Source organism: Salmo salar, chromosome 20 (assembly GCF_965601325.2).
Source record: "Salmo salar chromosome 20, fSalSal1, whole genome shotgun sequence".
Classification (NCBI taxonomy): domain Eukaryota; kingdom Metazoa; phylum Chordata; class Actinopteri; order Salmoniformes; family Salmonidae; genus Salmo; species Salmo salar.
In genome coordinates this window covers 35,983,429-36,009,081 of record NC_138310.1, presented here as the reverse complement: position 1 = coordinate 36,009,081, position 25,653 = coordinate 35,983,429, and the positions used below count along the sequence as shown (strand labels likewise).

The window sequence follows — 25,653 nt, the reverse complement described above, 5'->3', positions numbered from 1 at the left end:
TGCCACTCCCTTGAGTCTGCATCCTTATCAAGAAGCACAGAATGCTATAGCAAACAAAGCAGAGTGTCATGAGCGATCCACACGTCTTTTGATTCTTAGATCTACAGTGCATTCGGAAAGTATCCCAGGCTGTGTCACACGGAAAGGATCCCAGGCTGTGTCACAGCTGGCCGTGACCTTGAAGCGGCGAGCAATTGGCCCAGCGTTGTCCGGGTTAGGGGAGGATTTGGCCGGCTGGGATTTCCTTGTCCCATCATGCTCTAGCTACTCGTTGTGATGGGCCGGCGCCTGCGAGCTGACTTCGGTCACCAGCTGGACAGTGTTTCCTCTGACACATTGGTGCAACTGTCTTCTGGGTTAAGCGAGCAGTGTGTCAAGAAGCAGTGCAGTTTGGCAGGAAGCATGGCTCTTGATCTTCGTCTCTCCCGAGTCTGTAGGGGAGTTGTAGCGATGGGACAAGACTAACGACCAATTGGAAATCACGAATAGGGGTAAAAGTACCAATTTTTTTTAATAAATTATAGCTACACACAATACCCCATAATGACAAAGCAAAAACAGGTTTTTAGAAATGTTTGCTCATTTATAAAAAAAAAAGTAAAAAAATATATTTACATAAGTATTCAGACTCTTTGCTATGAGACTAAAAATTGAGCTCAGGTGCATCCTGTTTCCATTGATCATCCTTGAGATGTTTCTACAACTTGATTGGAGTCCACCTGTGGTAAATTCAATTGATTGGAGATGAGTTGGAAAGGGCCTCACCTGTCTATATAAGGACCCACAGTGCATGTCAGAGCAAAAACTAAGCCATGACGTTGAAGGAATTTTCTGTAGAGTGCCGAGACAGGATTGTGGTGAGGCACAGATCTGGGGAAGGGTACCAAAAATGTTTCTGCAGCATTGAAGATCCCCAAGAACACCGTTGCCGCCATCATTCTTAAATGGAAGAAGTTTGGAACCACCAAGACTCTTCCTAGAGCTGGCCGCCCGCTCCCAACTGAGCAATTGGAGGAGAAGGGCCTTGGTCAGGTAGGTGACCAAGAACCCGATGGTCACTGACAGAGCTCCAGCGTTCCTCTGATGAGATGGGAGAAACTTCCAGAAGGACAACCAGCTCTGCAGCGCTCCACCAATTACTTTATTTAACTAGGCAAGTCAGTTAAAAACAAATTCTTACTTTCAATGACAGCCTAGGAACAGTGGGTTAACTGAACAACAGATTTTTACCTTGTCAGCTTGGGGACTCGATCTTGCAACCTTTCGGTTACTAGTCCAACGCTCTAACCACGAGGCTACCTGCCACTTTTATGGTACAGTGGTCAGACGGAAACCACTCCTCAGTAAAAGGCACATGACAGTCCGCTTGGAGTTTGCCAAAAGGCACCTAAAGGACTCTCAGACCATGAGAAATAAGATTCACTGGTTTGATGAAACCAAGATTGAACTCATTGGCCTGAATGCCAAGCGTCACGTCTGGAGGAAAGCTTGCACCATCCCTACGGTGAAGCATGGTGGTGGCAGCCTCATACTTTTTTTGCTCTTTTTCAGCAGCAGGGACTGGGAGACTAGTCAGGATCGAGGGAAAGATGAACGGAGCAAAGTACAGAGAGATCCTTGATGAAAACCTGCTCCAGAGCGCTCAGGACCTCAGACTGGAGCGAAGGTTCACCTTCCAACAGGACAACAACCCTAAGCACACAGCCAAGACAATGCAGGAGTGGCTTTGGTAGAAGTCTCGGAATGTCCTTGAGTGGTCCAGCCAGAGCCCGGACTTGAACCCAGCAAACTATAGTTTTGGAAATTCGATTAGAACATCTACTTTGTGCAAGACACAAGTAATTTTTCCAACAATTGCTTACAGACAGATTATTTCACTTATAATTCACTGTATCACAATTCCAGTGAGTCAGAAGTTTACATACACTAAGTTGACTGGGCCTTTAAACAGCTTGGAAAATTCCAGAAAATTATGTCATGGCTTTAGAAGCTTCTGATAGGCTAATTGACATCATTTGAGTCAATTGGAGGTGTACCTGTGGATGTATTTCAAGGCCTACCTTCATACTCAGTGCCTCTTTGCTTGACATCATGGGAAAATCAAAAGAAATCAGCTAAGACCTCAGAAAAAATTTTGTAGACCTCCATGTGTCTGGCTCATCCTTGGGAGCAATTTCCAAATGCCTGAAGATACCACGTTCATCTGTACAAACAATAGTACGCAAGTATAAACACCATGGGACCACGCAGCCATCATACCCCTCATGAAGGAGACGCGTTCTGTCTCCTAGAGATGAACATACTTTGGTGCGAAAAGTACAAATCAATCCCAGAACAACAGCAAAGGACCTTGTGAAGATTCTGGAGGAAACAGGTACAAAAGTATCTATATCCACAGTAAAACGAGTCCTATGTCAACATAACCTGAAAAGCTGCTCAGCAAGGAAGGACCCACTGCTCCAAAACTGACATAAAAAAGCCAGACTACGGTTTGCAACTGCACATGGGGACAAAGATCATACTTTTTGGAGAAATGTCCTCTGGTCTGATGAAACACAAATAGAACTGTTTGGCCATAATGACCATTGTTATGTTTGGAGGAAAAAGGGGGATGCTTGCAAGCCGAAGAATACCATCCCAACCGTGAAGCACGGGGATGGCAGCATCATGTTGTGGGGGTGCTTTGCTGCACGAGGGACTGGTGCACTTCACAAAATAGATGGCATCATGAGACAGGAAAATTATTTGGATATATTGAAGCAACATCTCAATACATCAGTCAGGAAGTTAAATCTTGGTCGCAAATGGGTCTTCCAAATGAACAATTACCCCAAGCATACTTCCAAAGTTGTGGCAAAATGGCTTAAGGACAACAAAGTATTGGAGTGGCCATCACAAAGCCCTGACCTCAATCCTATAGACAATCTGTGTACAGAACTGAAAAAGCGTGTGCGAGCAAGGAGGCCTACAAACCTGACTCCGTTGCACCAGCTCTGTCAGGAGGAGTGGGCCAAAATTCACCCAACTTATTGTGAGAAGCTTGTGGAAGGCTACCCGAAGCGTTTGACCCAAGTTAAACAATTTAAAGGCAATGCTACCAAATACTAATTGAGTGTATGTAAACTTCTGACCCACTGGGAGTGTGATGAAAGAAATAAAAGCTGAAATAAATAATTCTCTCTACTATTATTCTGACATTTCACATTCTTAAAATAAAGTGGTGATCCTAACTGACAGGGAATTTTTACTAGGATTAAATGTCAGGAATGGTGTAAAACTGAGTTGAAATGTATTTGGCTAAGATGTATGTAAACTTCCGACTTCAACTGTAAATGTAGTATTTCAGTTTTTTTTATATACATTTGCAAAAATGTTGAAAAAAATTGCTTTGTCATTATGGGGTATTGTGTGTAGACAGATGAGGGGGAAAAAACAATTTAATCAATTTTAGAATAAGGCTGTGATGTAACAAAATGTGGAAAAAGTAAAGGGTCTGAATACTTTCGAATGTACTGTATATGAACAATGCGCTTTCTTGCTCTAAGGATTGCACATTTCTAAAAGAATAGACTATGGATATACTGTTGTAGAATACAGTATGATCTATTAATGCTCATCAAGAAATGGATTATGACCCGCTGCCTGATCAGTTTCAGGTTATTGCGTTAAATGACCCCATGAGCAAGTTGCTAAGATAACAGGTAAAAATATCAGCAAAACTAAACATGTTCTGTACAATGTGTTGCTGTGTTCGATTCAGACAGTATAGGCTACTGTATGACAACTGCGGCACAACGTTTGATGCACCTGTCCATCCTGTATTATTATTTTTAACTTTCATTGTGAAGGTGAACGGAAAGGCTGGAGCAACGAACCGCCCTTGCTGTCACTGCCTGGCCGGTTTCCCCTCTTTCCACTGGGATTCTCTGCCTCTACCCCTATTACGGGGGTTGAGTCACTGGCTTACTGGTGTTCTTCCATGCCGTCCCTGGGAGGGGTGCGTCACTTGAGTGGGTTGAGTCACTGATGTGGTCTTCCTGTCTGGGTTGGCGCCCCCCCTTGGGCTGTGCCGTGGCGGAGATCTTTGTGGGCTATACTCGGCCTTGTCCCGGGATGGTATGTTGGTGGTTGGAGATATCCCTCCAGTGGTGTGGAGGCTGTGCTTTGGCAAAGTGGGTGGGGTTATATCCTACCTGTTTGGCCCTGTCCGGGGGTTTCATCGGATGGGGCCACAGTGTCTCCTGACCCCTCCTGTCTCAGCCTCCAGTATTTATGCTGCAGTAGTTTATGTGTCGGGGGGCTAGGGTCAGTCTGTCACATCTGGAGTATTTCTCTTGTCTTTTCCGGTGTCCTGTGTGAATTTAAATATGCTCTCTCTAATTCTCTCTTTCTCTTTCTTTCTTTCTCTCGGAGGACCTGAGCACTAGGACCATGCCTCAGGACTACCTGGCTTGATGACTCCTTGCTGTCCCCAGTTGTCCCAGACCTGCTGGAACCCTGACCTATTCACCGGACGTGCTACCTGTCCCAGACCGGCTGTTTTCAACTCTCTAGAGACAGCAGGAGCGGTAGAGATACTCTCAAAGATCGGCTATGAAAAAGCCAACTGACACTTACTCTTGTGTTACTGACTTGTTGCACCCTCGACAACTACTATGATTATTATTATTTGACAATGCTGGTCATTTATGAACATTTGAACATCTAGGCCATGTGCTGTTATAATCTCCACCCGGCACAGCCAGAAGAGGACTGGCCACCCCTCATAGCCTGGTTCCTCTCTAGGTTTCTTCCTAGGTTTTGGCCTTTCTAGGAAGTTTTTCCTAGCCACCGTGCTTCTACACCTCTGCATTGCTTGCTGTTTGGGGTTTTAGGCTGGGTTTCTGTACAGCACTTTGTGATATCAGCTGATGTAGAAGGGCTATATAAATAAATTTGATTTGAAATTTGATTTGATTGTAAATATTAATATTGTATTTGATATATGAACTAAATAGGTCAAAAATAGGCTTAAATTTGATCTAAACCATCCACAAATAATTATATCAGTAGACGAGGTTGAACAGGTTAGTGTCGTTTCACAGTGCACTGTTAGGTATACTAGTTCATGCGTCCCAGCACTCTTATGTGAGTATGAAATTCCTCTCTTTCTGAGCAACTGTGTCCGTTTAACCCTCCCCTTCCTGTGACTATATGGCCGTGTCTGCGTGAGAGACTAGAGATACTGTATCTCAGCGGAGCAGACAACTGTTGCATAGATAATGTCAAACTGACACACACAGAAAGAGCGTTTTCCACATTGATAATGTTGTGTGCCTTGTAATCCTAGAAGTTTTACAAAGTGGGTTTTCCCCAACTAAAACCGCATTTTTAATAAATTATATATACTCTTTTACTCCCGTGTATGATATATGGAATAAGACATATTCAACAACTCAATCCATATTCTGTTTTCTATTTGCATTTATACTGTAATTAAACATGTATCAAATTATCCCCAAAAGCATCCTTTAATTCTGTGGATGATGATGATGATAATAATAATAATAATAATAATAATGGAACAAGTATTAGGCATCTAGGCCTATTTGCACTTCATTTTAGATATCTAAAGACAAAAAAGTGTCTAGGATAGAGGACAAAATTTAATTGGGATTTACCTAGATAATCTATTGACTAAAGGGGCGTGACGGAGACTGCGCAATCGTCATCTAGAACGTTCTCTCATGAGGAGAGTTGGCTAAAGTTTTGCTCCGCGAGATAAAAGTATAATATTGGATGCTGGTTCTCTCAACTGGGATGTGTACACCACCGTTGAGTATAGTCGGATAGTGGTTCTCTCAACGGGGATGGCTACGCCACCTTTGAGTATGAGCTATATACATTTGATGGTAAGTTATTTTTTTTTTTTTTTCTCCCTTCACGCGACACTTGTATCGGTCGGTGGGATCAAATTGACCGGGAACATTGTTCACACACTGCACGTAGCGATGCCATTCACACTCCAATGAAATTATCGATGTTGGCTTACTTTTGATTCAAATGTATTCTAAAATTCAAAATCTTCAGAATCGATACGCCATGTGGTCGGCCATAAAGAATGTCGCGTAAACATGCCAATGGAAAGGCCTCATACAGGTGTGACATTTTTGTGTGGCGCCGGTTGAAGCCGGTGTAGCCTACTGTTTGACTAAAGGGCCCATCATAGTACCAAACGTGTACACTTATGCACAGCAGTGTTTAATTCTCAGCGCAGCTCAAGCAATTTCTCCAAATGTCAACACATGCAAATGAATAGAGGACGCTGATGTGCAGCTACTCTGAACAAAAATATAAACATCACATGTAAAGTGTTGCTTTCATGAGCTCAAATAACAGTAGCTGTTGCCAGAGAATTGAATGTTCATTTCTGTACCATAATGTTATTTTAGAGAATTTGGCAGTGCGTTCAACCGGCCTCAACCGCATACCGCGTGTAACCACGCCAGCCTAGGTCCTGCACATCTGGCTTCCTCACCTGTGGGATCGTCTGAGGAGTATTTCTGTCTGTAATAAAGCCCTTTTTTGGCGAAAAATTCATTCGGATTGGCTTGGCCTGGCTCCCCAGGGGGTGGACATATGCCTTCCAAAGCCCACCCATGGCTGCACCCCTGCCCAGTCATGTGAAATCCATAGATTAGGGCCTAATATATTTATTTCAATTGACTGATTTCCTTATACGAACTGTAACTCAGTTAAATCTTGGAAATTGTTGCATTTATATTTTTGTTCAGTATACTTTTCTCCAGTACTTTTCTCAGTGTAGCCTACTTTTCTCTGGTAAAATGCAAGATTAACTTCAAGCAAAACATTAGGAAATGTAGCTGGCTACACTCTTTCTATGATAAACATTATAAATATGATGACCATGCATAGTTTTAGCAAAAAATAGCTTTATTTCATTGCAAGCAATATAAAACGCAGATGAAATGGTTTAAAACTGATTATTTTTTTGATGGTCTGCATTTTGAAAATGCAGATTTCTGAACGCATCTCCTGGAATTAGAAAGGAAAAATGCTGACGGTCCAATATTCTAGAACACTGCTGTACATACTCATACATGTTTTTTAATCTGATATGCCCTTAAAGTTGTGCAGTTTGTGTACCTCATGCTGAGAGAAAAAATATATATATATATATATATATAATGCAATGAGGTGGCTGCTCCATACGGTAGTCTATGCCTATATTTTATTTCCCAGGTGTGCACCTGTTGAAAAATGGCAACAACATGCCATTTGATTAGAGTTAAAATTAAAGGATATCTTTTTACAACGAACAAGGTCTTAGAATATCTACTATGGGGGAAACATGTCATCTTGTGTTCTGTGTAAAATAACTAACTATTATGATCTACTTGTGGAAAATGATGAGTCTGATTACCTCCTGAAGTAGCTATCATCAAGCTACAGCTATCATCAAGCTACAGCTATCATCAAGCTACAGCTATCATCAAGTCACGGAAATCCTGGACTTCCCATCGGCCTAGGGAGACTAGTTATCAAGCTTCTCAGAGTAGGAGTGGTGAAGTCCCCCTATCCATGCGATCTTATTCATTAAGATCTTAAAAGGCAAAACTGTTTCTAGATCAGCACTCCCACTCTGAGAAGTTTGATGTTCAGTGCATTGACTTTTTCCACATTTTGTTACGCTACAGCCTTATTCTAAAATTGATCGAATTGTTTTTTTCCCACTCATCAGCCTACACACAATACCCCATAATGACAACGCAAAAAATGGTATTTAGACATTTTTGCTAATTGATTACACATTTTTAATGGAAATATCACATTTACATAAGTATTCAGACCCTTTATTCAGTACTTTGTTGGGGCACCTTTGGTAGCGATTACAGCCTTAAGTCTTCTTGGGTATGATGCTACAAGCTTGGCACACCTGTATTTGGGGAGTTTTTCCCCATTCTTCTCTGCAGATCCTCTCAAGCTCTGTCAGGTTGGATGGGGAGCGTCGCTGCACAGCTATTTTCAGGTCTCTCCAGAGATGTTAGATCGGGTTCAAGTCCGGGCTCTGGCTGGGCCACTCAAGGACATTGAGAGACATGTCCCGAAGCCACTCCTTCGTTGTCTTGGCTGTGTGCCTAGGGTCGTTGTCTTGGCTGTGTGCCTAGGGTCGTTGTCTTGGCTGTGTGCCTAGGGTCGTTGTCTTGGCTGTGTGCCTAGGGTCGTTGTCTTGGCTGTGTGCCTAGGGTCGTTGTCTTGGCTGTGTGCCTAGGGTCGTTGTCTTGGCTGTGTCCGCTCTGGAGCAGGTTGCTATCAAAATTCTCTCTTCACTTTGCTCCGTTCATCTTTTACCCCTTTTCTCATCAATCTACACACAATACCCCATAATGACAAAGTGAAAACAGGTTTTTGGAGATGTTTGCCAAATGTATTAAAAATAAAATACATATCTTATTTACATAAATATTGAGACCCTTTATGGGACTTGTAATTGAGCTCAGGTGCATACTGTTTCCATTGATCATCCTTGAGATGTTTCTACAACTTGATTGGAGTCAACCAGGGCGACGGTTCACTTTCCAACAAGACAACGACCCTAACCCCACAGCCAAGACAACGCAGGAGTGGCTTCGGGACAAGTGGTCCAGCAAGAGCCCGGATTTGAACCCGATGGAACATCTCTGGAGAGACCTGAAAATAGCTGTGCAGCAGTGCTCCCCAATCAACCTGACAGAGCTTGAGAGGATCTGCAGAGAAGAATGGGAGAAATTTCCCAAATACAGGTGTGCCAAGCTTGTAGCGTCATACACAAGAAGACTTGAGACTGTAATTGTTGCCAAAGGTGCCCCAACAAAGTACTGAATAAAGGGTCTGGATACTTATTTAAATGTGATATTTCCAGGGTTTAATTTTGCTACAATTTCTACAAACCTGTTGTTGCTATGTCATTATGGGGTATTGTGAAGATTGAAAGGGGGGGGGGGCAATTTTTAATACATTTTAGAATCGGGCTGTAATGTAACAAAATGTGGAAAAAGGTAAGGGGTCTGAATACTTTCCGAATGCACTGTATACAGCCTCTGGGCTACTACTCAAGCAAATGTGTTAAAAGTTCAAGCTGTTTGCATAAGTTGTTATATTGTGCTGTAGGAGGTTGTACATCTCTGACACTACCACGTGTTATTATCACAAATGTGGGTCAAGTTATTAAGCTTTCATGGTAGGAGAATGTTTCCAATATATGACATTGTTTGTCACTGATCCTATTTACTCGTTTTATGAAGGATTTAAATCAGTTGAGGTTGTACTCAAGATTACTTATGTTTATTAGCCTCAATGCCTTTTCAAAAGTAGGCCTATATAGTTTTTGTATTTTATTAGGATCCCCATTAGCAGCTAAAGCAGAAGCTACGGCAAGAGGAAAAAATAGCTGTATTTTGTTTGAATGCATTCAGTTGTGCAACTGAGTAGGTATCCCCTTTCCTCTTACTCGGATCCAAACAGATCAAACGTTAGATAATACTTAACATGAATGTAGAAGTGGGCCTGCATCACAAGGATAGAACTACATACATTTAAAATAAATAAGCCTTAAAGGCCCAGTGCAGTCAAACTTGATTTCCTGTGTTTTATATACACTGAGTATACCAAACATGAGTCACACCTTCCTAATATTGCGTTGCCCCCCCCATTTGCCCTCAGAACAGCCTCAATTCACAGGGACATGGGTGGTGGACCATTCGTGATACACACGGGTCACTGTTGAGTTTGAAAAACCCAGCAGCGTTGCAGTTCTTTACATACTCAAACCGGTGCGCCTGGCATCTACTACCCTGTTCAAAGGCACTTACATATTTTGTCTTGTCCAGTCACCCTCTGAATGGCACACATACACAATCCATGTCTCAAGCCTTAGAAATCCTTCTTCAACCCGTGTCCTCCCCTTCATCTACACTGGTTTTAAGTGGATTCAAAAAGTGACATCAATAAGGGATCATAGCTTTCACAAGGATTCACCTGGTCAGTCTATGTCATGGAAAGGGTAACATCTAATTACGGTCTCCTGGAAACACTGACCAACCCTGTCAATAATTCCTCCCTGGCTTATTCAATCGTTGTCATGTCAAACAACAATATATTCATCAAGGTGCTGCCCACTATATTCCAACTATAGAATTAGAATAATCATTATATTTCGTGATTCCAACAGTTCACCAATTAAATGGGCTTAGATGTTTTTGCCCATATCATGCTGCGTGTGGACATTTCTAATAAAAGTGCAGAAATTGATGAAAATGATCTTTGTTTGGAGTTGGATTGAACAGTATAAATGGAGAAAGCCCCATTGAAATCACTTATAATTTGTGTTGCCACCCTATAGTCATGAACTACTCATGAAGCATATTTCAAACTTTTATTATCCAAAAACATAAAATATCGTCAAATACCATCATACCGTCAAAAATATTGTGATATGATATTTTGTCCATATCGCCCAGCCGTACTATGAGGTTGGAATAATATTGTGAAAATTATGATAATGCCCTTTTAGTTTAACAGCTGTTTGAAAAGACTGCCTGAAATTTCAGTCTGTTTTGGTGGGATGGAGTTTTGGCCTTCCATGGTGCCATCACCAGGCGGTAAATGTAGTTAATAAACCAATAAAAAAGACAGTTCCAAACCTCTCTGCCAATAACAGCTAATTTTCTTCTCATACATTGTTATCCTTTGTTCTACTGCTACAATTGTTTTGTCTAAGCAGGCCCTGATATCCTAATCTCACAGCACCAATGTTCTGTAAACACCAGAGAGAATCCCACAACATCAGAAAGTCTGAAAGTTTCACACAATACAATAATCATCTGTGTCCTCTGTTCTTCAGTCTGACATCAATACTATGAACATTGAAGTCTAGCGACCCTCAACTTTGCACAAAGACACTGGCAGAATCATCAAATCAAAGTTTAATGGTCACATGCACATATTTAGCAGATGTTATTGCTGGTGTAGTGAAATGCTTGTGTTCCTAACTCCAACAGTGCAGTAGTATCTAACAATTCACAACAATACACAAATCTAAATGTAAAATAATTCCCTGTGGCTCAGTTGGTAGAGCATGGTGTTTGCAACACCAGAATGGTGTGTGCAATGCCAGGGTTGTGGGTTCGATTCCCACGGGAGCTACTGTAAGTCGCTCTGGATAAGAGCGTCTGCTAAATGACTAAAATGTAAATGTAAAATAAATATTACATCTAGCAATGTCAGAGTGGCATTGACTAAAATACAGTAGAATACAGTATATACATATGAGATGAGTAAAGCAATATGTAAACATTATTAAAGTGACTAGTGTTCCATTATTAAAGTGGCCAGTGAATCCAAGTCTAAGTATATAGGGCAGCTGCTGGGTTGCAGGGTTGCGTAACCGGATGGAACCTAGTTAGTGATGGCTATTAAACAGTCTGATAGCCTTGAGAGAGAAGCTGTTTTTCAGTATCTCGGTCCCAGCTTTCATGCACCTGTACTGACCTCGCCTTCTGATAGCGGGGTGAACAGGCCGTGGCAGACCGCACCACTCTCTGGAGACCCCTGCGGTTGCGGGCAGTGCAGTTGCTGTACCAGGCGGTGATACAGCCCAACAGGATGCTATTATCTACAGAAAGAATACATGCTGACATTCATATACAGTTGAAGTCGGAAGTTTACATACACCTTAGCCAAATACATTTAACTTCTTATGGGCAGGTCGGACGGTAGCGTCCCACCTGGCCAACATCCTGTGAAATTGCAGAGCGCGAAATTCAAACTACAGAATTATAAATATTTAACTTTCATAAAATCACAAATGTAATACATCAAAATAAAGCTTAACTTCTTGTTAATCCAGCCGCTGTGTCAGATTTCAAAAAAGCTTTACGGCGAAAGCACACCATGCGATTATCTGAGGACAGCGCCCCGCATACAAAAGCATGAAAAACATATTTCAACCAGGTAGGTGCGCCACAAAAGTCAGAAATAGCGATATAATAAATGCCTTTGATCTTCTGTTGGCACTCAAAGGTCCCAGATACATCACAAATGGTCCTTTTGTTTGATAATGTCCTTTATATGCATACAAACTCAGTTTAGCTGGCGCGCTTCAGTCAATAATCCACCCAGTTTCCCTTCCATCAAAATGAATACAAAATGAATCCCAAACGTTACTAAAAATTTCCAAACAAGTCAAACAACGTTTATAATCAATACCCTAATACATAAATAAACAATACAATTTAAGACGGAGAATCGTTATTGTCTTTACCGGAGAAAAATACCAAAGAACGCGCTCTCTTCCTCGCGCTTGGAAACACTACAGCCAAAATGGGAGCCACCTAGAAAAACTACAATTTCTGGCTCATTTTTCCAAAAACCAGCATGAAACTCTTTCTAAAGACTGTTGACATCTAGTGGAAGTCCTAGGAACTGCAGTCTGGGAGGATTTCTCCTTATAATAAAAGTGACAGCCATTGAAAACAGTGGTAGGCTGAAACATTTTTTGGGGGGATGGTTTGTCCTCGGGGTTTTGCCTGCCATATCAGTTCTGTTATATTCAGACATAATTTTAACAATTTTAGAAACTTTAGAGTTTTCTATCCAAATCTACCAATTGTATGCATATCCTTGCTTCTGGGCCTGAGTAACAGGCAGTTTACTTTGGGCACGCTTTTCATCCGGACGTGAAAATACTGCCCCCTACCCAAGAGAGGTTAAACTCAGTTTTTTACAATTCCTGACATTTAAACCTAGTAAAAATTCCCTGTTTTTAGGTCAGTTAGGATCACCACTTTATTTTAAGAATGTGAAATGTCAGAATAATAGTAGAGAATGATTTATTTAAGCTTTTATTTCTTTCATCACATTCCCAGTGGGTCAAAAGTTTACATACACTCAATTAGTATTTGGTAGCAATGCCTTTAACCTCTCTGCGCTAGGTGGGACGTGACCATCCCACTCCATTCAACATCCAGTGGAACAGCGTGGCGCGAAATACAAAACCTCAAAAATGCAATAATTTCAATTTTTCAAACATACGACTATTTTACACCATTTTAAAGATAAGTCTCTCGTTAATCTAACCACATTGTCCGATTTCAAAAAGGCTTTACAGCGAAAGCAAAACATTACATTATGTTAGGAGAGTACATAGACCAAAATAATCACACAGCCATTTTCCAAGTAAGCATATATGTCACAAAAACCCAAAACACAGCTAAATGAAGCACTAACCTTTGATCTTCATCAGATGACACTCCTAGGACATTATGTTATACAATACATGTAAGTTTTGTTTAATCAAGTTCATGTTTATATCCCAAAACTGCTTTTTACATTGGCGTGTGATGTTCAGAACGTGTATTCCCACCAAAAACTTCCGGTGAATTTACAAAATTACTCATCATAAACATTGACAAAATACATAACAATTATTTTAAGAATTATAGATACAGAACTCCTTTATCGCTATGTCAGATTTGTCAGATTTTAAAATAGCTTTTCGGTGAAAGCACATTTTTCAATATTCTGAGTACATAGCTCAGCCATCACGGCTAGCTATTTTGACACCCGCCATGTTCGGAGCAAACTAAACTCAGAATTAGTATTAGAAATATTGTATTACCTTTGCTGATCTTCGTCAGAATGCACTCCCAGGACTGCTACTTCCACAAGAAATGTTGCTTTTGTTCCAAATAATCCATAGTTATGTCCAAATACCTCCGTTTTGTTCGTGCGTTCAGGTCACTATCCGAAGGGTGACGCGCGAGCGCATTTCAAGACCAAAAAAGTCAAAATGTTCCATTACCGTACTTAGAAGCATGTCAAACGCTGTTTAAAATCAATTTTTATGGTATTTTTCTCGTAAAATAGCGATAATATTCCAACCAGACAATAGTGTATTCATTCAAAGAAGAAATTCATTCAAAGAGGAAAAGAAAAAACAGTGTGAATGCGCATATCCAATCCCTTTGTCCCCAGGCAGACCACTGAGAAACTGAGCTACTATACTCTGCCCAGAGACAGGAGACGGCTCAATCCGCTTTCTGAAAGGCTTTGGACAGCCAATGGAAGCCTTAGAAAGTGCAACGTAACCCCACAGATACTGTAGTTTCGATAGAGAATCAAAAGAACTACAAATTCTCACAGGCCACTTCCTGCTTGGAATTTTCTCAGGTTTTTGCCTGCCATATGAGTTCTGTTATACTCACAGACACCATTCAAACAGTTTTAGAAACGTCAGTGTTTTCTATCCAAATCTACTAATAATATGCATATTCTCATTTCTGGGCAAGAGTAGTAACCAGTTTAAATCGGGAACGTTTTTTTATCCAGCTGTGAAAATACTGCCCCCTAGCCCAGACAGGTTAAATTGTTTAACTTGGGTCAAACGTTTCGGGTAGCCTTCCACAAGCTTCCCACAATAAGTTGGGTGAATTTTGGCCCATTCCTCCTGAGCTGGTTTAATTGAGTCAGGTTTGTAGGCCTCCTTGCACGCACACACTTTTTCAGTTCTGCCCACATATTTTCTATAGGATTGAGATTAGAGCTTTGTGATGGCCACTCCAATACCTTGCCTTTGTTGTCCTTAAGCTATTTTGCCACAACTTTGGAAATATGCTTGGGGTCATTGTCCATTTGGAAGACCCATTTGTGACCAAGCTTTAACTTCCTGACTGATGTCTTGAGATGTTGCTTCAATATATCCACATAATTTTCCATCCTCATGATGCCATCTATTTTGTGAAGTGCACCAGTCCCTCCTGCAGCAAAGCACCACCACAACATGATGCTGCCACCCCCATGCTTCACGGTTGGGATGGTGTTCTTCGGCTTGCAAGCCTCCCCTTTTTTCCTCCAAACATAACAATGGTCATTATGGCCAAACAGTTCTATTTTAGTTTCATCAGCCTAGAGGACATGTCTCCAAAAAGTATGATCTTTGTCCCCATGTGCAGTTGCAAACTAGGACTCATTTTACTATGGCTATAGATACTTTTGTACCTGTTTCCTACAGCATCTTCACAAGGTCCTTTGCTGTTGTTCTGGGATTGATTTGCACTTTTCGCACCAAAGTACGTTCATGTCTAGGAGACAGAACACGTCTCCTTCCTGAGCAGTATGACGGCTGCGTGGTCCCATGGTGTTTATACTTGCATACTATTGTTTGTACAGATGAATGTGGTACCTTCAGGCATTTGGAAATTGCTCCCAAGGATGAACCAGACTTGTGGAGGTCTACAATTTTTTTTTCTGAGGTCTTGGCTGATTTCTTTTGATTTTCCCATGATGTCAATCAAGGAGGCACTGAGTTTGAAGGTAGGCCTTGAAGTACATCCACAGGTACACCTTCAATTGACTCAAAAGATGTCAATTAGCCTATCAGAAGCTTCTAAGGCCATGACATAATTTTCTGGAATTTTCCAAGCTGTTTAAAGGCACAGTCAACTTCGGGTATGTAAACTCCTGACCCACTGGAATTGTGATTAACCTCTATGGGCTAGGTGGGACGCTTGCGTCCCACCTACTCAACAGCCAGTGTAATCCCGTGGCGCGATATTCAAATACCTCAAAAATGCAAAAACTTCAATTTTTCAAACATATGACTATTTTACACCATTTTAAAGACAAGACTCTCGTTAATCTAACCACACTGTCCGATTTCAAAAAGGCTTTACAACGAAATCAAAACATTAGATTATGTCAGCAGAGTACCCAGCCAGAAATAATCAGACACCCATTTTTCAAGCTAGCATATAATGTCACATAAACCCAAACCACAGCTAAATGCAGCACTAACCTTTGATGATCTTCATCAGTTGACAACCCTAGGACATTATGTTATACAATACATGCATGTTTTGTTCAATCAAGTTCATATTTATATCAAAAACCAGCTTTTTACATTAGCATGTGACTAGCATGTGACTAGCATTCCGACCGAACACTGCCGGTGAATTTACTAAATTACTCACGATAAACGTTCACAAAAAACATAACAATTATTTTAAGAGTTATAGATACAGAACTCCTCTATGCACTCTATGTCTGATTTTAAGATAGCTTTTCGGTGAAAGCACATTTTGCAATATTCTAAGTAGATAGCCCGGCATCACAGGGCTAGCTATTTAGACACCCAGCAAGTTTAGCACTCACCAAAGTCAGATTTACTATAAGAAAAATGTTATTACCTTTGCTGTTCTTTGTCAGAATGCACTCCCAGGACTTCTACTTCAATAACAAATGTTGGTTTGGTCCCAAATAATCCATTGTTATATCCAAATAGCGGCGTTTTGTTCGTGCGTTCAAGACACTATCCGAAAGGGTAAATAAGGGTGACGAGCATGGCGCATTTCGTGACAAAAAATGTATAAATATTCCATTACCGTACTTCGAAGCATGTCAACCGCTGTTTAAAATCAATTTTTATGCCATTTTTCTCGTAAAAAAGTGATAATATTCCGACCGGGAAAGCGTGTATACGTACAAAGATAGAGAAAATAAAAACATCTCGTGCCCTTGTGCACGAGCCTGAGTCTGAGTACTCTGACCAGCCACTATCCAAACGCGATAATGTGTTTCAGCCTGGGGCTGCCTCGATATCATTCAGCTTTTTCCCGGGCTCTGAGAGCCTATGGGAGCCGTAGGAAGTGTAACGTTACAGCAAAGAACCTCAGTCTTCAATAAAAAGAGCCAAGATGAACAACAACTTGTCAGACAGGCCACTTCCTGTTCAGAATCTTCTCAGGTTTTTGACTGCCATATGAGTTCTGTTATACTCGTAGACACCATTCAAACTGTTTTAGAAACTTTAGGGTGTTTTCTATCCAAAGCCAATAATTATATGCATATTCTAGTTACTGGGCAGGAGTAGTAACCAGATTAAATCGGGTACGTTTTTTATCCGGCCGTGTCAATACTGCCCCCTAGCACCAACAGGTTAAGTGAAATAATCTGGAAACAATTGTTGGAAAAATGTATTGTCATGCGCAAAGTAGATGTCCTAATCAACTTGCCAAAACTATAGTTTGTTAACAAAATTTGTGGTGTGGTTGAAAAACAAGTTTTAATGACTCCAACCTAAGTGTATGTAAACTTCCGACTTCAACTGTATATGGCTAATATACCACGGCTAAGGGCTGTTCTTACAGACGACGCAAAGCTGAGTGCCTGAATATAGCCCTTAGCTTTGGTATATTGGCCATACATCACAAACCACTGAGGTGCCTTATTGCTATTATAAACTGGTTACCAACGTAATTAGAGAAGTAAGTACATGTTTTGTCATACCCATGGTATACGGTCTGATATACCACGCCTGTCAGCCAATCAGGATTCAGGGCTCGAATCACTGTTTATAATGCAGTGTAGCTGTCATGTAGCGTCTTGTCTGGAATGTGCTTGGGTTTTAATTTGTTCAGCAGGTTTGTAGGAAGGCCATATTTGGACATACTCCACTGTAACGTACAGATGAATACAGGTTGCTAAATTGGGTGTGCCCATGTATCTTGTGACTCAGCGGCAATTCCAAAGGGATTAGTGGGGAAATTGCAAACACCGTTCTTGTTTGTCTTTAGCTGAGAAATACAGCACACACACAGGCCTAGTTCAACCATATAAAGACCTAGGCTATAGAACATTTCTACCTCATAATTACACTAATTACATTATTTTTCAGGGATCTTATTAATTCAGCACATGTTTCTGTTTGGAGATTAATTGGAACAGTTTCAAAATCATGTTTGTAGAACTATAGAAATGACTTATCATTAGGCTTGCTTCACTTATAGTTCAAGTGACAGGGATAAGAAAGACAGATTTTAACATATCTTCCATGTTCACTGTGTATGAGGCTGCGTTTACAGAGGCATCCCAATTCTGATCTTTTGCCCAATTAATAGCAAGAGATCAGAATTGTGTGGCCTTTAAATGCAGCCTAAAATAACCACATTCTCAATGACTGGCAACTTGCTGATGTCTCATTTTCTACACATCACATTAAATGGCATATTAGTGGTCAACCATGTCTCAATATTTAAGTGAGAGATTTATGAGCCATCTCCAATATTGCCGTTGATGGAAATTCCGATTTATTGCTTCCCCTCTTCCGCAGTAGCTGAACTTTGTATTTGTTTTGCTAGAGAGTCAGTGGTGTGATCAGGAATTAAATTATATTGGTCCTGTTATTAAACCTAAGTGTTGCAAACTATGATGTCATTCGGACAAGGAGCTCTGTATGTGCAAATGCTAAGAAATTGCTTTGCTAACAAGGTTTGGATGATCTCCAAAATATTCTGGGATTGTGATTTAGCCCTTCCCTGGTTAATCATTAATATGGAACCTAGAGGTATTCCCGGTTTTATTGTAAAGTCAATAATGGCATTGTACTGTGTAGACTACACTGTTTCCTGTGCATATGACAAAAATAAGTTAGATTTGATAATGCCATATTGTAAGACAATAAATAACTAGCTCTACAATGCAGATTTGCTAAACCACTTTGATTACACTTTGCTTAAATGCTATGGGTGTCTAAAGGAAGCAAGGGGACAACTGGATGACAGTGTTTTTAATACAAGTTGTTCATCTTTATCTAAGGTTGTCCTCATCTGGGCCCTCACCCCCATGGCGGCAGCTCAATCTGGCCTTGAGTTGACACAGACAGGAGGCAGCATCAGGAACAGGAAACAGCGGGACATCTCATGCAGGGAAAACCTGGAGTACCCACATGACAACATCTGCTGTTTGAGTTGCCCAGCTGGTGAGACAAATGAAGATTTGAGATCCACAGTGTATGCATCCGAAATGGTACCCTATGCTATTCCTTATATAGTGCACTACCTGTGACCAGAGCCCTATGGGCCTTGGTCAAAAGTAGTGTACTATATAGGGAATAGGGTGCTATTTGGGACGAAGCCAGTCTGTCACAAGGTGAATTCCATCATGTGAACTACTGAAGCAAGTTTGACCTTGTAATGACTCCAGTTATATGGCTACAGTAATGAATATTCAGCTGACCGTCAAGTGTCTGCTTTATGTACAGGTAGACAACTGTTGTTTCTCTATGGCCTCAGGTAAATATGTCAAAGCGTACTGCACGGGTGCCTTGGAGAAAGGAACATGTGAGGACTGTGACCTCGACACATACACTGAACATGACAACGGACTGCGACAGTGCTTAAAGTGCACTAAGTGTCGCTCAGGTAAATTCTGTTTGACGATGAAGTTATGCCATTAAAATGAATGACAAAACAGAGCCGACATCAGCAGTTCTACTCTGATGCTTTATGAATGCAGGCCCTGCTCTTTTTGTCTTCAACATGCCAAACTCTGTGTTCCTGTCACAGATCAGGTGACCACAAAGACATGCACCATCACTCAGAACACAGAGTGCCAGTGTAAACCAGGGTATTTCTGTGCCCCTGACCAAGCCTGCGAGGTGTGCAGAAAGTGCTCAAGGTAGGTCCATAGAATATTTAAGCATACTCACTGATACTTGACAAACTAACTTCCATTAGATTATCATTAAACATTACAAAATGAAGACTGTTCACCTTACACATTCCATATCTTTTTATTTTTTTAAATCTATTTTTGTTGAAACCCTCCTCTTCTCCCAGATGTAAAGACAATGAGGTAAGGGTGAAGAACTGCACCACTACGTCCAACACGGTCTGTGAGACCAGACTGCCCACATCCAGCACCATCTCAGGTAAAACTCCAGGCCCAGGTACAGCATACATCACCTTGCTGCATGCGCTGTTGTGTCGTTATTTTTGTAAATGGTATTAATTTTGCATGTATTTGATAATTTACTGTTTCAATCCGGGATTCAAACAACTGCTGCTAATTTGGAAAACAGCAGAGGGATGTGGTTGACCATTTTCTCTCTATTGAAACCGTAGTGGTGATTGTGGTGGCAGTACTGGGTATCACTGCTGCACTTGCCGGTGTCTATTGGATGAGGCGAAAGCGCTTTAAAAGGACAGGTAAGGTCATTTTATATAAAATAAATACCTTTGCTTTCAATAGTGAAGGCTCAGGCTGTGTTCCAAATAGCACCCTATTCCATAGCTCAGGCTGTGTTCCAAATAGCACCCTATTCCATAGCTCAGGCTGTGTTCCAAATAGCACCTTATTCCATATATAGTGCACTACTTTTGGCTAGAGCCCTATATGCCCTGGTCAAAAGTAGTGCACTATAAAGAGAATAGGGTGCCAACCAGAGGGCACATAGTCTCAAAGCTTTGAAGCTCACTGCGTCTTAAGGCTGTCAACAGAACAGTCAATATTGTACCTGGATGTAAAGTACCGTGTCTGAGTCACATTTCCTCTGTTCCAGACACCCAGAATAATCCCAGTGCGATGCTAAAAGTCGTGGTGGTGAGTCAGTCAGTCTCATTCAAATGTTATTTTCACATTCACGGTGTCACTCAATCAGCACTGCATATCGAATTTGATTAATTCTGATAAAATTACTGAGGGATGAGCTGATAAAATTACACACATTTTGTGAGAACATGGCAAACAGCACCATTGAACAGCAAAAAATGTTCCTCATTAGACAACATAATTTTTCAGGATGATCAAAATAACAGGTCAATTGAGGAGAGGCAGAACAACCAGAATGCTGTGCTGGATGACACACAGCTCCATCCCTTGCTGCAGCAGACCCAGGCGGTGGGTGCCAAAGCCTCAGAGGATGAGGACAATGGACTGGGCGACAGCCTCCCCAACACCACCAACTCCTCCCAGTCCAGTCTGTCTGCACTACCCTCAGCCCCCCTCCCCAGATCCTCCCCGCTTCCCAGCCCTTCGGCCATGAGGCAGCCTGGCACTGCGGCTGGGGTGAGAGCAGCTGCTCTGGTCATGCTCAGGCTAACTTACCTTCCCCTGTCTTCCCCCAAGCTCTTTTCTAACTCCATCCTTATAGTTCATTTACTACTCATCCTATTCTGGATCTGGTCTTACTTTCTTTTCATCTTTCTATTCTCTGCTCCATTAACTTACTGTTTGTTGAAAGCCACAGTTGTCTGATGTATGATAGTGTAACAGTTTAGCTTCCGTCCCTCTCCTCGCCCCAACCTGGGCTTGAACCAGGGACCCTCTGCACACATCAACAACTGACACCCCACGAAGCATCATTACCCATCGCGCCACAAAAGCTGTTGCAGAGCAAGGGGAACAACTACTTAAGGTCGCAGAGCGAGTGACGTCACCCGATTGAAACGCTATTAGCGCACACAACCGCTAACGAACTAGCCATTTCACATCGGTTACAATCGCATTAGTACACACAATTAATAATTAATCTTACGGTCAAATGGACGCTTAGCCACCATGTCCCATTTTGAAGTAGTGCTACTCCTTTTGCACCATCTTGACGAAGACTTACTAGGTCGTTCACCAGTTTTTTCTAGTGTGCATTTTTAGACTTGTTTTTGAAGATTTGCTGAACTATTGCTAATGGCCAAGCCCAAGCACATACAGTGCCTTCAGAAAGTATTCAGACCCTTTGACTTATTCCACATTTTGTTGTGTTACAGCCTGAATTCTAAATGGATTAAATCAAAAAAAAATCTCTCACACATCTACACACAGTACCCCATAATGACAAAGTGAAAACATGTTTTTAGAAATGTTTGCTGATTTATTGAGAATGAAATACAGAAATATCTAATTTACATGAGACACCCCTGAGTCCGATTACAGCTGTAAGTCCTTCTTGGTAATTCTAAGATATTTCCACACCTGGATTTTGTTATTTTCAGAATACTTCAAGCTCTGTCAAATTAGTTATTGATCATTGCAGATAACCATTTTCAGATCTTGCCAGAGATTTTCACGTAGATTTAAGTCAAAACTGTCAGTCAGCCACTCAGGAACATTCACTGTGTTCTTGGTAAGCAACTCTAGTGTAGATTTGGCCTTGTTTTAAGTTATTGTCCTGCTGAAAGGTGAATTAATCTCCCAGTGTCTGGTGAAAAGCAGACTGAACCAGCTTCCTCTAGGATTTTACCTGTGCTTAGCTTTTTTTATCCTGAAACTCTCCAGTCCTTAACGATTACCAGCATACCCATAACATGAGGCAGCCAACACTATGCTTGAAAATATTGAGAGTAGTACTCAGTAATGTGTTGTATTTGATTTTCCCCAAACATAACACTTTTTATTCAGGACAAAAATGGAATTTCTTTGCCACATTTTTTCAGTATTACTTCCTTGCCTTGTTGTGAACAGGATGCATGTTTTGGAATATTTGTATTCGGTACAGGCTTTTCACTGTCAACTAGGCTAGCATTGTGGAGTAACTAAAATGTGGTTGATCCGTCTTCAGTTGTCTCCTGTCACAGCCATTAAACTCTTAACTGTTTCAAAGTCACAGTTGGCCTTATGGTGAAATCCCTGAGCGGTTTCCTTCCTCTCCGGCAACTGTGTTAGGCAGGACGCCTGTATCTTTGTAGAGACTGAGTGTATTGATACATTTTACATTTACGTCATTTAGCAGACGCTCTTATCCAGAGCGACTTACAAATTGGTCCATTCACCTTATGATATCCAGTGGAACAACCACTTTACAATAGTACACCTATATCTTTTTGGTGGGGGGGGATTACTTAATCCTATTCCAGGTATCCTATACACCATCCAAAGTGTAATTAATAACTCCACCATGCTCAAAGGGATATTCAATGTCTGCTTTTTTTTTTTTTTTTACCAAACTAGCAATAGGTGCCTTTTGCGAAGCATTGGAAAACCTCCCTGGTCTTTGTGGTTGAATCTGTGTTTGAAATGCACTGCTCGACAGAGGGACCTTACAGATAATTGTATGTGTGGGGTATAGAGATAAGGTAGTCAGTCAGTCATTCAAAAATCATGTTAAATACTTTTATTGCACACGGAGTGAGTCCATGCAACTTATTATGTGAGTTGAGCACATTTTTATTTCTGAACTTCTTTAGGCTTGCAAAGGGGTTGAATGCTTATTGACTCAAGACATTTCAGCTTTTCTTTTTTAATTAATTTGCACAAAACATGTTTTTAAACATGCTTCCACTTTGACATTATAGGGTGTTTTGTTTTGGCCAGTGACAAAAAAAACTAAGTTTAATCCATTTTCAATTCAGGCTGTAACACAACCAAATGTGGAAAAAGCCAAGGGGTGTCAATACTTTCTGAAGGCATTGTAAATGTGATTTATAGATGCACATGCAGGGTCAAGGAAGGGATTAAGGGCAGAGACAAGAAGCCCAGAGCTGTTGTAGAGGTCCTTCCCCTACCCTCCTGCATGATCCTCCAAGAGTTAACTTCAGAGATAGTGCACAGGCCTAATTAAGGAGCCAGACTTATGTTTTAGGATTTATAACGAACCATGTTGTTTCTTTATTTCTATTTTTTTAGGAAAATGTTGTCCTCATAAAACTGGTTCCTTTGAATGGTGAGAGTATACCCTCTGTATTTTATGGTTTTAGACTAGTTAACATAAACTAATATTTATCCTAAGATGATAATACACTATTGAATGGTGGGCTTTGATGTAATGGTCTTGACATGCCTTTTTGTTTTCAGGTGATGAGTCCTTGAAGAAAAGTTTTGAACTTTTTGAAGAGCTGGATGTTCACTACCATAACAGATTCTTCAGGCACATCGGACTCTCTGACAACGCTATAAAAAGCACTGCGCACCTTCATCCTGAAGATCGAGTCTATGAACTGTTGAAAGTATGGTTGGAGAAAGTGGGCATGGAAGCTGACATGAATGACCTAATTAAAGCATTATTTTATTTTGGCCAAAGGTTATCAGCAGAAAATATTATTTCTAAAGCCATTGAAAATGGTTATTATGAATATGCAGAAAATGAAAAGTGAATGTATGCCTGCTTCTACGGAGTTATGGGGAAAATACAAAAAATACTTGGATAAGGTGTACAGTATGAGTCAGAACTGAGCCGTATGTGTGTCGTTAAATGATCCCAGGTACTTGCTGTTACAGGCCTATTGGCTTGCTGTTGAGTAATTTCCTCTGTACAGTTTCACACAGTGAACTGGTAGGCTATGCACTGGCTAGTGACTGTAGAGCTGGTGGTGGATGTTTAGTGTTTCACAACTTCAGTCCTCCAGTACCCCTAATGGCAAAACTCTGTTTTAGCCCTGGACAAGCACACCTGATTCAACTAATCATCAAACCCTCAATGAGTTGAATCAGGTGAGTTTGTAATGGACTACAGCAAAAAGTTGTGCTTTTGGGGTTACTGGAGCTGGGAAACACTGCTGTAAGGGTACAGGATTATATACACCGGATGTTGTCTACGCTGATGTAGTGCATAGTGATCGGGCCATTATGGACTGGCCTGAATGTATTTTAAACACCAAGGCTGCTTCCCAAATGGAACCCTATTACTTTTGACCAGGGCTCTGTTCAAAAGCAATGCACTATATAGGAAATAGGGTGGCATTTGGGAAGTACTCCCAGTGGTGTCTCTTGAAGAGTCGGCAATGAATGTAAAACACATATTTACACATGATCAAAAAATACATGTAATTATGAGATTTAAAAATATATTTTGGTCTTGTTGAGCAATAATTTATTGGTTGTTGTGGTTTTGTTTATTTGTATTGATGATGAACCTTGTGTAAAAACGATACTTTTATCTCAATTTAACTTCATCAGGAAATTTAAATGCTGTCACTGTCCATGAAATTGCAACAAAGTTCTGTCTTAACACTGATAATGCCAAAGTTCCTGTTGCTCCTTAAGCATAAAATGTGTGTATATATATATATATATATATATATATATATATATATATATATATTTATTTTAAACATGATTTATTTGAAGGATGTTTCAGTGTAACCAAGTGTTTAAAATGGCATTGACAATTTGGTATTTGTAAATGGGCAATGTTGATCAGGTCATGAGTTCAGAGCAGGTAGTTTCCACTAGGTGGCGCTATCTATGGAAATAATCTAGTCTTCTGCTGTCTAATGATGAGCTGCTATTCCCAGCCTGTAGTACTGTACACTGTATTTAGTGATGTAGTATTTAGCATGGCCTTTTTTAACATTGATGGAATGATTTTGGTTTGTCTTTTGCAATCATGAGACTATCTTCTCTCTACATTGTTAGCTATGTTCTTGTCTTCACAGATTGCCCTTCGGGACAGTTTCACTAACATTCAAGTATTTTCATATCTTCTCTGTTAGTTTACAGAATATTTCCTTGAGTTGGATCCAAAGTGCAGTTGCCTTGCCAGTGTCATTTTTAATATAACATTTCACACATGATGTATGTCAATATTTATTATTGTATGTCGATGTTCTTTACAACTAAATATTGTCTTTTTTTTTTTCGATAGAATTTTGATGGTAATGCATCAGTTTTGAAATAAATATTATTAAAATGTTATGCCATTTTCTAAATATGTCTAACTAGCACTCAAATGTACTAAAATGTTTCACGTGGATATCACTCAAAAGAGTATGCTTTTTGACATCAGAGAAAACGACATGGGTTGTTCTGTTGACATGTTCCGTGATGTCATAATTGTGTGTTATTCCAAGGGTCATTCTGAATCAATAAATTGTCAGAATAATAATAATAATAATAATAGATTTATTT

At 40.6% G+C, this 25,653-nt stretch overlaps 1 protein-coding gene across 7 annotated transcripts; it reads left to right on the top strand.

Moving 5' to 3' along the window:
- Nucleotides 1-43: 43 nt before the first annotated feature.
- LOC106580524 (tumor necrosis factor receptor superfamily member 10B) lies at nucleotides 44-25,440 on the top strand. 7 transcript variants are annotated; one of them, XM_082966403.1, is made up of 12 exons: nucleotides 44-491; nucleotides 3,651-3,701; nucleotides 4,414-5,891; nucleotides 18,631-18,793; nucleotides 19,107-19,235; nucleotides 19,380-19,491; nucleotides 19,653-19,762; nucleotides 19,938-20,021; nucleotides 20,375-20,415; nucleotides 20,614-20,880; nucleotides 23,434-23,470; nucleotides 23,602-25,440. In XM_082966403.1, the coding sequence occupies exons 3-12, from the start codon at nucleotides 5,850-5,852 to the stop codon at nucleotides 23,898-23,900; spliced, it is 1,284 nt and encodes a 427-aa protein (XP_082822529.1). In that variant the 5' UTR covers nucleotides 44-491; nucleotides 3,651-3,701; nucleotides 4,414-5,849; the 3' UTR covers nucleotides 23,901-25,440. The 7 variants fall into 7 exon arrangements, with proteins under 7 accessions (XP_082822529.1, XP_082822527.1, XP_082822528.1 ...); XM_082966401.1 differs by having other exon boundaries at nucleotides 3,651-4,116; XM_082966402.1 differs by lacking the exon at nucleotides 3,651-3,701.
- Nucleotides 25,441-25,653: the final 213 nt, after the last annotated feature.

Bases quoted from the DNA above. Each gene is read 5' to 3' on its own strand.
- LOC106580524 (XM_082966402.1), top strand. From the start codon at position 5,850: ATGGCTACGCCACCTTTGAGTATGAGCTATATACATTTGATG. The intron at 18,794-19,106 runs GTGAGACAAATG...CTATGGCCTCAG, and splicing joins CTGTTTGAGTTGCCCAGCTG to GTAAATATGTCAAAGCGTAC. The intron at 23,471-23,601 runs GTGAGAGTATAC...TTTTGTTTTCAG, and splicing joins AAAACTGGTTCCTTTGAATG to GTGATGAGTCCTTGAAGAAA.